The 14,123-nt window shown below is 46.6% G+C and overlaps 1 protein-coding gene across 1 annotated transcript in view; it reads left to right on the plus strand.

Moving 5' to 3' along the window:
* Window positions 1-12,843: 12,843 nt before the first annotated feature.
* VPS37B (VPS37B subunit of ESCRT-I) overlaps window positions 12,844-14,123 on the plus strand; it is a 25,530-nt gene continuing 24,250 nt past the window's right edge. The window contains exon 1 of the mRNA XM_007448685.1: window positions 12,844-12,954. Within this exon, the coding sequence (XP_007448747.1) occupies window positions 12,844-12,954 (111 nt within the window). The remainder of the gene's footprint in view (window positions 12,955-14,123) is intronic.

Consider the following 14,123-nt stretch of genomic DNA (forward strand, 5'->3'; position numbering starts at 1 on the left):
GAAAGAGGGTTAGAAAGGGTTTGTGTAGTTTTTATTCCCTCAGTCGAGCCCCTGCCAGGCATCAGGGGGACCGCGGGCCACCCAGACCAGACTGCCGGGGGCGCTGACTTGTCAAGGAGGCAACAACTGCCCCATGCAAGCTTTTCTATAGAGATGATGCCCTATTTTGCAGCGAAGGAGCCGAGACAGGAATTAGCCCCATTTTCCAGATGGGAAAAGTGAGGTCTAAGGAGCGAAGTCATTTGTTCCTCCTTGCAATTGCCAGAACCCAGGTGCCTCGGTTACCCAGACAGGGCGGTTCTCATTCAAACAGTACATCATCGCCCAAGTCCCTGTTGTGGACATTGTGCCAGCAGACTCTGGAGAGGACGGTCATCTGGTTTTTCTGATCCTAGTTTACAGTTCATTGGCAGGGACAGATCAAACCCAGGTGGAAAAGGTTGCAGACGGCTTGCAAAAGAGAATGCAAACAGGTGCAGGTTGATTGAGAGCAAACTGAAGGCATGGAATGCCAGATGAAGTGCTGATAATGTGCTAGGACGTGAAGGAAGCTTGAAAAAAATCCTGCAAAGTGAAACAAAGTCAGACACAAGAGCACCAATACTGTGTGCATGCCTCTTCTATGAAGTATCTGGAAGAGGCAAATTCACAGAGATAGAAAGTAGAAGAGAGGTCGCCAGGGTGGAGGGATGGGGAAACGGGGAGTTGTTTAAAGGGGGACAGAGTTTCAGCTTGTGATGATGAAAATTGTCTAGAGTTGCATGGGGGTGATGGTTGCACAACAAAGCGAGTGTACTTAATGCCACTGAACTGCAGATTTAGAAGTGGTTAAAATGGTAAACTTTATGTATATTTTACTACGATCCGCAAATAGTTTGAAATGGTGGCAGCTGAACCAGTTCTATATAAATAGAGCTGATGGGTCTTAAAACAGAGAAACAAGCATGTTGAATAATGTGATGCCACTTGGGTTTTTTTTATTAAAAAAATCCACCAACAACAATACTAAATAAATACGCTATGTGAATATATGTACATACGTTAAAGAATAAAAATGGTCTCGAAAAAGACACCCCAAGTCTTTGGATGAATTCATAGTGGTCTCTCCTGGGAGACAGGATGGACCAGAGAGTTAGGTGGTCAAAGGAGCCTTTAGGTTCTGATTTATTTATGTTTAAAGGAGGATGGTGTGGCGTGCTGAATAATAATTCCCCAAGTAAACCCACATCCTAATGCTCATGTTGCCTTGTGAGGCCAAAGGGGCTTGGCAGGTGTGTTCAGTTCAGGCCCTTGAGATGCGGAGCCTCCTGGGTCATCCAGGTGAGGCCAATGTCATCACAGGGTCCTTATGAGAGGGAGGCAGGAGGGTCAGAGTCAGGGCGGAGACGTGACAGCAGGATCAGAGCTCTGAGTGATCCGCTTTGAAAAGGAAGGTGCCCCCCTCCCAGCCAAGGAAAGCGGGCGGCTTCTAGAAGCTGCAAGAAAGGCAAGGAGGCGGATTCTCCCCTCCCAGCCTGCAGGAGGGGGCAGTTCTGCCAACACCTTCACCTTAGGACTTCCTGACTTCAGACTCCTGACGTCCAGAACGGTAAGAGAAGGAATTTGTGTTAAAGTTGGTGGTGGTTCGTTAAAGTGGCCAAAGGAAACGAATACAGAAGGACTCACACATGACTCGTGCAGTTCAACATTCCGAAAATTATATATGTAAAAGGAGAGAGACTTGGGAGCAGAGGGCAGACTTGCGGTGCATCAGCTAAGGCAGCCCCTCTTGAAAGAAGAGAGGGAACCTAGGTGGGCTTCTGGAAATACCAAAGCTAGGTCCGGAGGTGGGAGGCATCTGAAGTGTGGGAGGATGTAAGGCGATTAACTTGCGCAGAGCCGCCTTGGGAGCTGTATGGGGTAAGGAATAATCTCTCATCTTCACACATTTTCTGCCAAAAATGAGACGTGCAAAACTTCACAGGATTAGAATGTTCCGGATTTAGTGCCTGAGTTAACACCTTCTGCCGCAGAAGAATCTCTTTTAAAAATGCATGGAATTAAAAGAAAAAAAGAGCCACTCAAACCATTTTCAGTGCTGATAGAGGAAATGTAAACAGAGGCAGTGTCAGCTGAGGGAGCTTCAAGTGCTTCTGGAAGGATCCGCGGATCAGATAATGTTATTAAAGAGTCATGTTGATTTATCTTCTTTAGCGATGTGATTTCAAAATGACAGATTCCATGTAAGTCGAATACGAGCCCCCTTTTTAAAAAAACGGAGCGGGGAGTGGATGGGAGGGTGGACATGAACATAGTTGCTTGAATATGCCTTGAAAAAATTCCAGGAAGGAAACACAAGGCTGTTAACAATGGTTTTTTGTTTTGCCTCCTTGTCAACTGTTTAAATTTGATTTTTATACCATTTTATGACTTTAAAAATTAAAAAGGGGAACATAACATCTTAGGTGTGGGCTGTGGCTAGTGACTTTCTTCCAAAGAGGACAGTGTGGAAAGGAGGCAAATAGAGTAACTCCACAGGGGAGACACTTGACAACCACTGGCTACACAGGTGATCAAGTTTAGTATCAGCAGTGATAAATCATGTCTGGTCATCTATACTCTTGATGTGATGTGATGAGAGTGGCCTTCCTCCCCAAAACCTAGGACCCCAGTCTAATCATAAGAAAAACACTAGACAAATTCTGACAGAAGATAACCTAAAATATCTGTACTTCTCAAATCTATCAAGGTCATCGAAACCAAAGAAAGTCTGAGAAATTGCCACAGTCAAGAGGGGCCTAAGGAGATATGATGATTAAATCTAGCATGGTTTCCTGGATGGGATCCTGGGACAGAAAAAGGACGTTAGATAAAAACAAAGGACATCTAAATAATGACTTTAGTTACAAACAGGGTATCAATATTGGTTCATTAATTGTGGCAAATGTACCATACTAATATAAGTTGTTAATAGGGAAAACTGGATGAGGGAAAATATGGGAACTTTTTGAACTATCGTCTCATTTTTTCTGTAAATCAAACCGTTCTTTAAAAATCTATTAAAAAATTAAAAAGTGGTTCCATTTCAATTTAGAGGAAATTCTCCATATACACTCGCAGAAGTATGCAAAGATGTGTATATGAGAGAGTTCATTGCATCATACTGTGTGGACAACTAGAAACCTAGAGTCCCACAACAGGCCCTCTGGAATACTAGATAGCCATTAAAAAGAATGTGGTGTAGCTAAAAGTACTAAACTTCCAGTTGCAGAGTACGTAGTAAGCTCCCGTTTGTGCTCAATGAAATGTTACATGTGTGTGTGTTTATCTAGATTTAGAGAAATTCTAGAACGCAAAACACGAAACTGCTCATTGTGGTTACCTCTGGGATGAGATTGACGGGATTTCTTTTTTTTAATTTATTTTATTTTTATTTATTATTTTTGTCTGTATTGGGTCTTCACTGCTGTGTGCGGGCTTTCTCTAGTTGCGGCGAGCAGGGTCTCCTCTTCATTGCGGTGCACCGGCTTCTCAATGTGATGGCTTCTCTTGTTGCGGAGCCATGCTTTAGGCGCGTGGGCTTCAGTAGATGCAGCGCATGGGCTCAGTAGTTGTGGCTCACAGGCTCTAGAGCGCAGGCTCAGTAGTTGTAGAGCATGGGCTTAGTTGCTCCTCGGTATGTGGGATCTTCCCGGACCAGGGCTTGAACCTGTGTCCCCTGCATCGGCAGGCGGATTCTCAACTACTGCGCCACCGGGGAAGCCCCATGGGATTTCTATTTTTTTTTTTTTTTTCTTTTTTCTGTACGTGGACCTCTCACTGTTGTGGCCTCTCCCGCTGTGGAGCACAGGGTCCGGACGCGCAGGCTCAGCGGCCATGGCTCATGGGCCCAGCCGCTCTGCGGCATGTGGGATCTTCCTGGACCGGGGCACGAACCCGTGTCCCCTGCATCGGCAGGCAGACTCTCAACCACTGCGCCACCAGGGAAGCCCTGCAAATTACTTTTATAACTTAAAAAAAAAAAAAACAAAAAAACAAAAAACCCCAAACCTGAAAAGGTTCTTTTGAAAATACCACCTTGAGAAAGTTTGTTTCTTCCTAGAGAATTTGCAAGCACATTGCCTGGAAATCATGTCTCTCTAAGTTTACCTACATGTAAATCAACTTAAATGTCATAACCACTGCTCATATGTTAGGTTTTTCAAACCTTGTCAGGGCTGGAAGTGAAATTTAGAGCTGAATTAATTTCATGAACTTAATGTTTTTGAAGTTGTCAAGCTTATTGCAGTATATACATGTACAGAACAGACTGTTCATTGCCTCTGTGGTTTAGCTTCTGTGTCAAGGAAAAACAGGGCAAAACATTGACCACTTTCTGAAGGCCATTTTTTTTAAAGATTGCGTTTTTATTTATTTATTCATTTACTTATTTTTGGCTGCATTGGGTCTTCGTTGCTGCGCGCGGGCTTTCTCTAGTTGCGGCGAGCGGGGGCTACTCTTTGTTGCGGTGCGCAGGCTTCTCATTGCGGTCAGTGGCTTCTCTTGTTGCGGAGCACGGGCTCTAGGCACACGGGCTTCTGTAGTTGCAGCACGCGGGTTCAGTAGTTGTGCACAGGCTTAGTTGCTCCGCGGCATGTAGGATCTTCCCGGACCAGGGCTCGAACCCATGTCCCCTGGTGGATTCTTAACCACTGTGCCACCAGGGGAGTCCCTCTGAAGGCCATTTTGGTGAGGAAAACAAAGTTCTGGAATTTGAAAACATTTAGAGTCCTCTCCAGAGACAATCTGTGAGATTGTTCTTGAGGGAAGCAAAAGTTAAGTAATCTTACAGGCAATCCTCCCTGTGAAATAGACTGATCAGAAGGGGAAGGTTGAACAGAAGAGTAAATAGCTTTGGGGCTTCCCCGGTGGCACAGTGATTAGGAGTCCGCCTGCCAATGCAGGGGAGGAGGGTTCGATCCTTGGTTCAGGGAGGATCCCACATGCCACGGAGCAGCTGGGCCTATGCGCCACAACTGCTGAGCCTGCACTCTAGAGCCCGCGCTCCGCAACAAAAGAAGCCGCTGCAATGAGAGGCCCATGCACCACAACAAAGAGTGGTCCCCGCTCGCCGCAACTAGAGAGAGCCCGCCCGTAGCAACGGAGACCCAATGCAGCCAAAAATAAATAAAATGGATGAACTTATTAAAAAAAAGAAAATAGCTTTATTACTTCCTGTTTTAATTTGAAATAATGGTGCAGGACAGTTTTTGGTGAGAGGTACAAAAAGCAAAGACAACGTTTAAAAAAACTTTTTAAATAATTAGAAGAGTAATATTTCAGCAACGCTAAAGTAGAGAGTTTAAAGGAAATCAGACTGTAAAAACTGGTTTATTGAGCCAACACTTTTTTTTTTTTTTTTTTTTTTAACGGTACATGGGCCTCTCACTGTTGTGGCCTCTCCCGTTGCGGAGCACAGGCTCTGGATGCGCAGGCTCAGCTGCCATGGCTCACGGGCCCAGCCGCTCGGCGGCATGTGGGATCTTCCCGGACCAGGGCACGAACCCATGTCCCCTGCATTGGCAGGCAGAGTCTCAACCACTGCACCACTAGGGAAGCCCTGAGCCAACACATTTTTACTTCTTGTGGGTTTGCTCAGCATAATAAGTCTGGGGTTTGAGGAATTTATTAGGTTTTTGGTGATTATTTTGGTCTTTGTACCATTGTTCAATAAAACTTTGAGGTCGTTGGTAGCTGCTAAAATGAACCTACATCAGTTTTCTCCCTTTTATTTATTTTTTAAATAAATTTATTTTATTTTTGGCTGTGTTGGGTCTTTGTTGCTGTATGTGGGCTTTTCTCGAGTTGTGGTGAGCGGGGGCCACTCTTCGTTGCAGTGCGTGGGCTTCTCACTGTGGTGGCTTCTCTTGTTGCAGAGCACGGGCTCTAGGCGCGTGGGCTTCAGTAGTTGTGGCTCACGGGCTCTAGAGTGCAGGCTCAGTAGTTGTGGCGCACGGGCTTAGTTGCTTTGCGGCACGTGGGATCCTCCCGGACCAGGGCTCAAACCCGTGTCCCCTGCATTGGCAGGAGGATTCTTAACCACTGCGCCACCAGGGAAGCCCACCCCCTTTTATTTTAGTTAAGGTGACAACTTGCTAGTAGTTTTTTGTTTAACATAACTCTCATCAACTAAAAGGACCTTGCTCCAAAGAAAATTCCTAGAGCCTGCCCATGCTTCAGCCTTTGTTAGACATGCAGGAAACAGTGTGAGAATTGGGGCCAGGCACACCTGGGTGTGCATGTCAGCTTCTTAAAAAATAAAACGAGGAGGCTCACACTTCTCCATTCAGTAGGGTGTTGCTGTAGGTTTGGGATAAGCAGCCTTTCCAGAGTCAGGGAAGTCTCTTCCATTCCTGGTTTCCTATGAAATGTATTATACTGATGATTATTGTTATAAATGTGTGTTGAACATCATCTTTTTTATTAGTATTATCCTTGTAAAAAAAGGTATTAAACTTTATCAAATGCAAAAAAAACCCAACTCTCATAAGAAAATATTTTAATCTACTGTCCTGTCCACCAACAATTTTTAAAAAAGACTTTCTAGTCTTTGTTTATATACAAACATGACTTGTTCATGGTTATAATCACAGTATGTAATTATATGTTGTCTTTGTAGCTTAATATTAACTCCTATTGGTTTTTCCATGTTGCTTCTTAGTCTTTCTGCTTCTTATCTGAATGTCTGTTAAATATACCATTGGTCAGATTTACCACCCAGACATCCATTCTCTTAGTGTTGGTCATTTAAGTTATCATAATAATGGTCCCTTATTCATCTTTCTCTCTTATGACCACTCTGTATGTGCCGCATTAATTATCTCTTGCTGCAGAACAAATTACACCCAAACTTAGCAGCTTAACAACAAACATTTGTTTTTTAAAATTTATTTATTTATTTATTTTGGGCTGAGTCAGGTCTTTGCTGCACGCAGGATTTCTCTAGTTGCGGCGAGCGGGGGGCTACTCTTTGTTGCGGTGTGCAGGCTTCTCACTGCGGTGGCTTCTCTTGTTGCGGAGCACGGGCTCTAGGCGCGCGAGTTCAGTAGTTGTGGCACGTGGGCTCAGTAGTTGTGGCTCACAGGCTCCAGAGTGCAGGCTCAGTAGTCGTGGCACACGGACTTAGTTGCTCCGCGGCATGTGGGATCTTCCCAGACCAGGGCTCGAGCCCGTGTCCCCTGCATTGGCAGGTGGATTCTTAACCACTGCGCCACCAGGGAAGCCCCCACCAACAAACATTTGTTATCTCACAAATAGTTTATGAGGGTCAGGAACCCGGGAGCAGCTTAGCTGGGTGATTCTGGCTCAGGGTCTCTCATGAGGCTGCTGTCCTCTGAGGCTCGACTGGGGATGGTTGCTGGTAGAGCTCAGTTTATCATGTGTACTTCTTGAATGTCCTCCTGATATGACAGCTGGCTTTCCCTAGAGTTTGTCAGGTGAGAGAGGAGGAATATGAAATAGAAACCTAATCTTGGAAGTGTTGTGCATCACTGCCATATACTACTGATGACACAGCCCAACGCCGGTACAAGACCACAGAGGGTTACTCGAGGGCGTGAATATCAGGATGCCGGCTACCCCAGGTGCCTTTCTGGTCTCTGACAGCCATCTGTTTCCCACTTCTTTCATTGTCTCTGTATGTAAAGGATGTGGCTAATTTTAAGACCGAGAATTTGAAAACATTCATTTCTCTACTCATCCAGAACCTCTTTACATCTTACCTCCTGGCTTGTAGGGATAAAGAAAAGTTATCTTTATAGATAATAATTGGTTTCTGGAACTTTTCAGACATCCTACATCTGACCTGCACTGAGTGAAAGATGATGTAATGCATATAAGCTCACTTTTTTGGCACAAAAAATATATATATATATATTTTTTGCGGTACGTGGGCCTCTCACTGTTGTGGCCTCTCCGGACGTGCAGGCTCAGCGGCCATGGCTCACGGGCCCAGTCGCTCCGCAGCATGTGGGATCTTCCCGGACCAGGGCACGAACCAGTGTCCCTTGTATCGGCAGGTGGGCTCTCAACCACTGCGCCACCAGGAAAGCCCTGTTATATATTTTTTTAAAACTCCAGAAAACAATTTTGATGTGGCTGAGGAGAAACTGGAACCCTTGTGCGTGGCTGGTGGGAATGTAAGATGGTGCAATCATTATGTAAAACAGTATATGGTGGTTCCTCAAAAAGTTAAATACCATATAATCCAGTAATTCTTCTGGGTATATACACAAAAGGACTGAAATCAGGGACTTGAGCAGATAATTGTATGCCAATTGTATACCAACGGCATTATTCACACACAGAAAAGGTGGAAACAGCCCAAATGTTCATTGACAGATGAACAGATGAACAAATGTGGTCTATACATACCTGGGAATATTATTCATTCTTTAAAAGGAGTGAAATGCTGACACATGCTACAACATGGATGAACCTTGAAGACATTATGTGAAATAAGTTAGTCACCAAAGGACAAGTATTGTGTGACTCCACTTATGTGATGTCCCTAGAGTTATCAAACTCATAGAGACAGAAAAGAGAATGATGGTTACGAGAGGCTGGAGGAAGGCGGAAACAGGAATTACTGCTGAATGGGTACAGAGTTTCGGTTCTGGACATGGATGGTGGTGACGGCTGCACAGCAATGTGAATATACTTAATGCCACTGAACTGTACACTTAGTATATTTAAAATGGCAAATTTTATGTATATTTGGTCACAATAAAACAAACACTACTGGTACAACCATTTTGGAAAGCAATTTGGCAACATCTGGTAAGGCTGAAGATGTGAATACCCTCTGACCCTCAACAACAGAAGAAAGGAGTTCAAAAATTGTCATACATGTATACAGTGGCACACTATACAGTTGTGAAAAAAGAATGTTTCAAACTATATGAATCAGCAGGGATACATTTCAGAAACTCACTGTTGGGAATTCCCTGGCCCAGTGGTTAGGACTCGGTGCTTTCACTGCCGTGGGCTTGGGTTCAGTCCCTCGTTGGGGAGCTAAGATCCCGCAAGCCACGAGGTGTGGCTGAAAAAAAACAACAACCCCAAAACAAACTCACTGTTGATCCAAAACACAGAGTCTTAACCACTGGATCACCAGGGGAGTCCCGTGTGCCCTTTTTTGAACTCAGTAAAAACTTTTATTCACAGATAGTATGAAATGCTTCCCCTAATTTTGCTCATTTTCTACAAATGTGTGTGTATATATATGTGCGTGTGTGTAAATATATATATATACACATATGTGTATATTGTAAAATTAAGGTTATGGCTATATAGATGTAAGGTAAAATAATAAGATAGTAGCTACCCTCTGGAAAGGGAGAAAGGATACTAGGGGCTTCAATTGTGCCTGTGATGTTTAGTCTTTAATCAGGTGAGTCACATGAGTGTTTGTTATATTTTTCTCTCTCCTTTTTTTTTTTTGTGTGTGACTGAAATAGTTGATTAAATAAACCCCATATGGGAGCAAAAAATAAGAGAAAAATCCAAAAACAAAAAAAAGGCAAACTTCAAATTAAAATAACCAAACTTCCTGCATCCTCCACCTTTACAACACAGCAAAATAACATCAACTTTAAATATCATTTAAAAGGTACTGCTCTAGGGCTTCCCTGGTGGCACAGTGGTTAAGAATCTGCCTGCCTAAGTCAGGGGACAGGGGTTCGAGCCCTGATCTGGGAGGATCCCACATGCCACAGAGCAACTAAGCCCATGCGCCACAACTACTGAGCCCTCGTGCCTGAAGCCCGCATGCCTAGAGCCTGTGCTCCGCAAAAAGAAAAGCCACTGCAAGGAGAAGCCCCCGCTCGCTGCAACTAGAGAAAGCCCGTGTGCAGCAGTGAAGACCCAATGCAGCCAAAAATGAAAGTAAAATAAAAATTTTAAAAAGGTACTGCTCTATATTTGTGTACCTTCCCTCACCCTCCGAAGTAGGGACTCTGTCTAAAATGATTTGTTTTTTCTTCTTGATGAGTAGTGCTTAGGTCATGTTGGGCATTTAGGTGTCAGTAGATGGCAGTGACAATGGTGGTGCCATCAGGCTGTGTGTCCTAAGAGGGGCACGGCTGTGCCACCTGCGTCCTCGGGAAATCATTCCTCTCCTGCCCACACAGAGCTGCATAGCATATGCTATGGATACGTTGTCATCAGGGCAGCATATTTTCTCCCAGCTCCTCAAACTGGAAGACATTTATGACTAATTCTACTAACTTCCATCAGAGAGAAAATTCTAATCTCAAGGCTAGAAGATCTTAAGTTTCAACTGTGTGAAGTCTATGTATTTCTTTTGGAGTATGCTTTCCAAACAATTTCCCCACGTTGTATGACAGGAGACTCATTTCCAGGTGGTAACAATGCTCCCGTTGAGACAGAAGCCTTGGCACATACATACATTGCCTTTGATTTGCCAGTGCAAAATCTTAGTTAACCCACAAATACTACAGGCAGATACAGGTTTGCGGAGAAATCCCAACATCAGTTAACAAAAGAGAAAAAGGAGGGGAGGGTGATGTACAAGCTCACCCATGCATTTAAATAAACGGGTTTGACAGCAATGCAATGATTTTCTTATGTTTCTTCTCTCAACCACTTTTAAGTGCCACGAGAAATTTTTAGAGCAGGAGAAAACAAGATTTTTCTGTGGTTGCTCTATTTGACAAAGGAAGTGGTGTGTGACTCGCATAGGTCGGTGGCAGAAAGCAGGCTTGAGAAGGTTTATAAAAGGGCCAGGCAAGGCTGAGCTGTGAACCTGGTCTGGACTGAGCGTTCTAGGAGCCCTTGTATACAGGTGTGCTGGGCTTATTCTTGGTGTGTGTCCTTGGATGAGTTACTTCATCCCTCTATGTTCTGGAGTGCTCTGCCCTCCAACCTTATTCTTACCTTCTGTGGGGAATTTGAGAAATTTCTGGACAACGTCTTAAGCCTCATGGATGAGAATTTCCTGGAAATATAGCTACTATTCACAGTTTGGCAGGTTTATACTTTTCCTAAAGCGAAAAGAAAAAACGAAACAAAACTGAGTGACTACCCTGGCCATAAACTTGAGTTTCTACATTCCCTTCCTCTTTATTGTGGTCTTTCTTCCTCAAAGCCACCTTTTTGGACCATGTATCAGGAGCTCAAAGGAAGAAAACAACTGAGTGCCCTTTTTTCTTTTTTTTTGGCCATGCCACACAGCATGTGGGATCTTAGTTCCCCGACCAGGGGTAGAACCCGTGCTCCCTGCATTGGAAGTGCAGAGCCTTAACCACTGGACCGCCAGGGAAGTCCCGTGTGCCCGTTTTTGAACTAGATAAAAAACTTTTGTTTACGAACAGTATGAAATGCTTCCTCTAATTTTGCTCATTTTCTACAAATGTGTGCCCTCAGTCACAGGGGTTAGGAGAGAAATAACAGGTCAGTGCAGCCCAGTCTAATGTATGGGCAGAAAACTCAGACCTTATGCTCTATGGATGGCAGAGCAGAAACATCTTCATACACAAAGCTCATTAGTCAGCCAACAAGCGTTTACTGAATGCCTGGACTGTGCTCAGTGCTGAGTTATGTGTCAAGGTCAGTGTCGTAGGATGCCAGCGTGGCGGATGCCAGTCTGGGAGCCAGGAGAGCTGCCAATTACTCGATTCTGGAAAAAAACAAAAACTTCCTCCTCCCGGGGCCTCAGTTTCCTTATGTGTAAAATTAGGAGGCTGTCATGGTTAACCTCAGATTTTGCTTTCTTCCAGCTAGAACTGTGGCAGATTCCAAAGCAGGATAACAGTTCCCAGAACTCCTGGATCTCGAGAGGCTTCTAGACAGATGGGGAGATTGAGCAATGGCACCCGAAATCATGTTGTTTCTGAAAGAGCACAGCTTGGCCCACCTGGACGTCTAGGCACCTTCCTCTGAGTTGATGCAAAGGGGCCACTCATGTGGGTCCTTGCTCACCATGCTTCAGCCATACTGGTTTCCTGCCCTTCCTTGAATGTACCAAGCTAGTCCTGCCTCAGGGCCTTTGCACATGCTGATCTTGCTGCCTTGGGCTTCATACAGGAATGGTGGCTTGTTCTGCCCTTCTCATCCTTCAGGTCTCCTCAGATATCTTCTCTGAGAGGGCCATCTTCTACTGCTCTATTATTCTCTTATTTCGGCATTCATTTCCTTCTTTGCACACTCCCAATTTGTAACCATTTTACTTTTTTGTTTGCTTCCCTGTCTGTTAGTTCCATGTAAGCAGGGGTCCTTTTTATTTTATTCAGAACTGTATACCCAATTCCTAGTTCACACAGCAGGTCTCAACAAATATTTGTCAAATGAATGACCTGGCTGCTCCACAATTCCGAGGAGCCAAAGGCATCTAAAGTTGTTTTCCGATAAAGTCCCCTTCTTTGGGGTTCCCTGGGTCAAGCTGGGCTTAGGCTGCAGGAACTTCCTTCCCATTGACTGCTTTCTTTGGATCTAGGCATTTCTTTTCCTTGAGGAAAAGGCTCTTATGACATCATGGCGCACACTCCTGTGCTGCAGTGACATCATTACCGCTGCTCACTGTGTCACAAGCCCGTCCCCAGGTTCTTTTCCCTTCCCTTAGAAGCCCCCTACCTTTCCTCAGACAACCCCCGTCCCTAACACGCCTCCCGCCAGGTGCCCAGACTGCTACGTCACGTCCGCCCGCCCGCGCGGTGATGACGTCACGGCCCAAGGGCTGGCGTCACGTGCCCCCCCGCTGGGGGCGGGCCTTGAGGGCGGTGCTTCCGGTCCGCGGAGCCTGGCAGCCAGAGCGGCGGCGGTGGCGGCGGCGGCGTCTGCAGCGGCAGCGGCAGCCGAAACGCGGGGATGGCGGGTGCCGGGAGCGAAGCCCGGTTCGCCGGGTTGTCGCTGGTGCAGCTCAACGAGTTGCTGGAGGACGAGGGGCAGCTGACAGAGATGGTGCAGAAGATGGAGGAGGTGAGCCGAGAGGGGGCTCGCGGCGGCGGCGGCGGCGGCGGCGGCGGGGCCTCGAGGGGGACGCGCGGAGCCGGGGGCTTGGCGGCGGGCTGGAGGTGGCCCAAGGCGGAGGCGGTCGCGGTGCCTCAAGTTGGCTTGAGGGGACTGGGAGGAGAAATGGGGGGTGGTCTTGAGACGGGGTCGGGGGTGAGGGGACCGAGGCTGGGGCGGAGCTGGGAAAAGCGTCCTGGGACGGGGCTTGCGGGGGCTGATGGGGTCCTGAGGCGGGGAGTGGAGCAGGATTAGAGAGCCTGGAATGGGCATTTGCAGACGTGGATGGCTGTGGCTGAGTCCGGTGGGGCGAGGAGGGAATTGGGGGATCGAGACTGGGTTGGAGAGGGTAGAGGGGACGGTAGTTGAGGATTACGGGTGCCTGAGACTGGACTGAGGGGGCCTGGGCGCGGCGGGGGCTTGAGAGGTACAGGGGGACTGAGGCAGTTATTGGCGTCTGAGAATAGGTTTTGAGGTGCTGAGTGGACTAGCTAGATAGAATCTTAGGAAAGGATTGGGGGTTCCAAGATGAGTTTGAGGGCCGAGGGTCTGTACCTAAGTCTGAGAGGTAGTTCTGAGATGGGGTTTTAGGGCTGGGCAGAGGGGTCTCCAAGGTTGGGAGACACGAGGCCACGGGCTTCCCCGGTTAAGATTTGAGGTGTCCATGTATCTGAGGGAGCCTGAGTGTCAGAGGGACCCTCCAGGGTCTGACTTCATTTGGAAGTGGCCTTAACAGCGTTATCCCAGGGGGCCCTTCTCCAGGGTTTTGTGGGAGGGGTCTGAGGGTGGCAGCAGGATGCCCTTTCTGGTAAGAGTTGCCCCGTCGGTGGAAGAAGGGAATGTGGTAATTCTAGTAGGGTAGCTTTGCCCCCCAGTGTCTTTCCTTGCTGGGGCCAAGGAGGATTCAATCAGAGCTGTTTTGGGGGAGGAGATAAACTGGAGGTCGGGGGCCGACAGCCAAGCCCCACCTCTTTGATAGTGGAAGGGCTGCCCAGTCTCTGGGAGGCATGCCACCGCTGTTTCTGGACATCTCACTGCATCCCTGGCGGCGTGGTTTGTTCTCAGGGGTAACTGACTTCACTCTTGCGTTTGCAGTGTGTGCTTTCTTTTCTCCTTTTCTCCCAGCCCTTTTGAACTCT

Source organism: Lipotes vexillifer, unplaced genomic scaffold, assembly GCF_000442215.2.
Source record: "Lipotes vexillifer unplaced genomic scaffold, Lipotes_vexillifer_v1.1 scaffold21, whole genome shotgun sequence".
NCBI classification, from domain to species: Eukaryota; Metazoa; Chordata; class Mammalia; order Artiodactyla; family Lipotidae; genus Lipotes; species Lipotes vexillifer.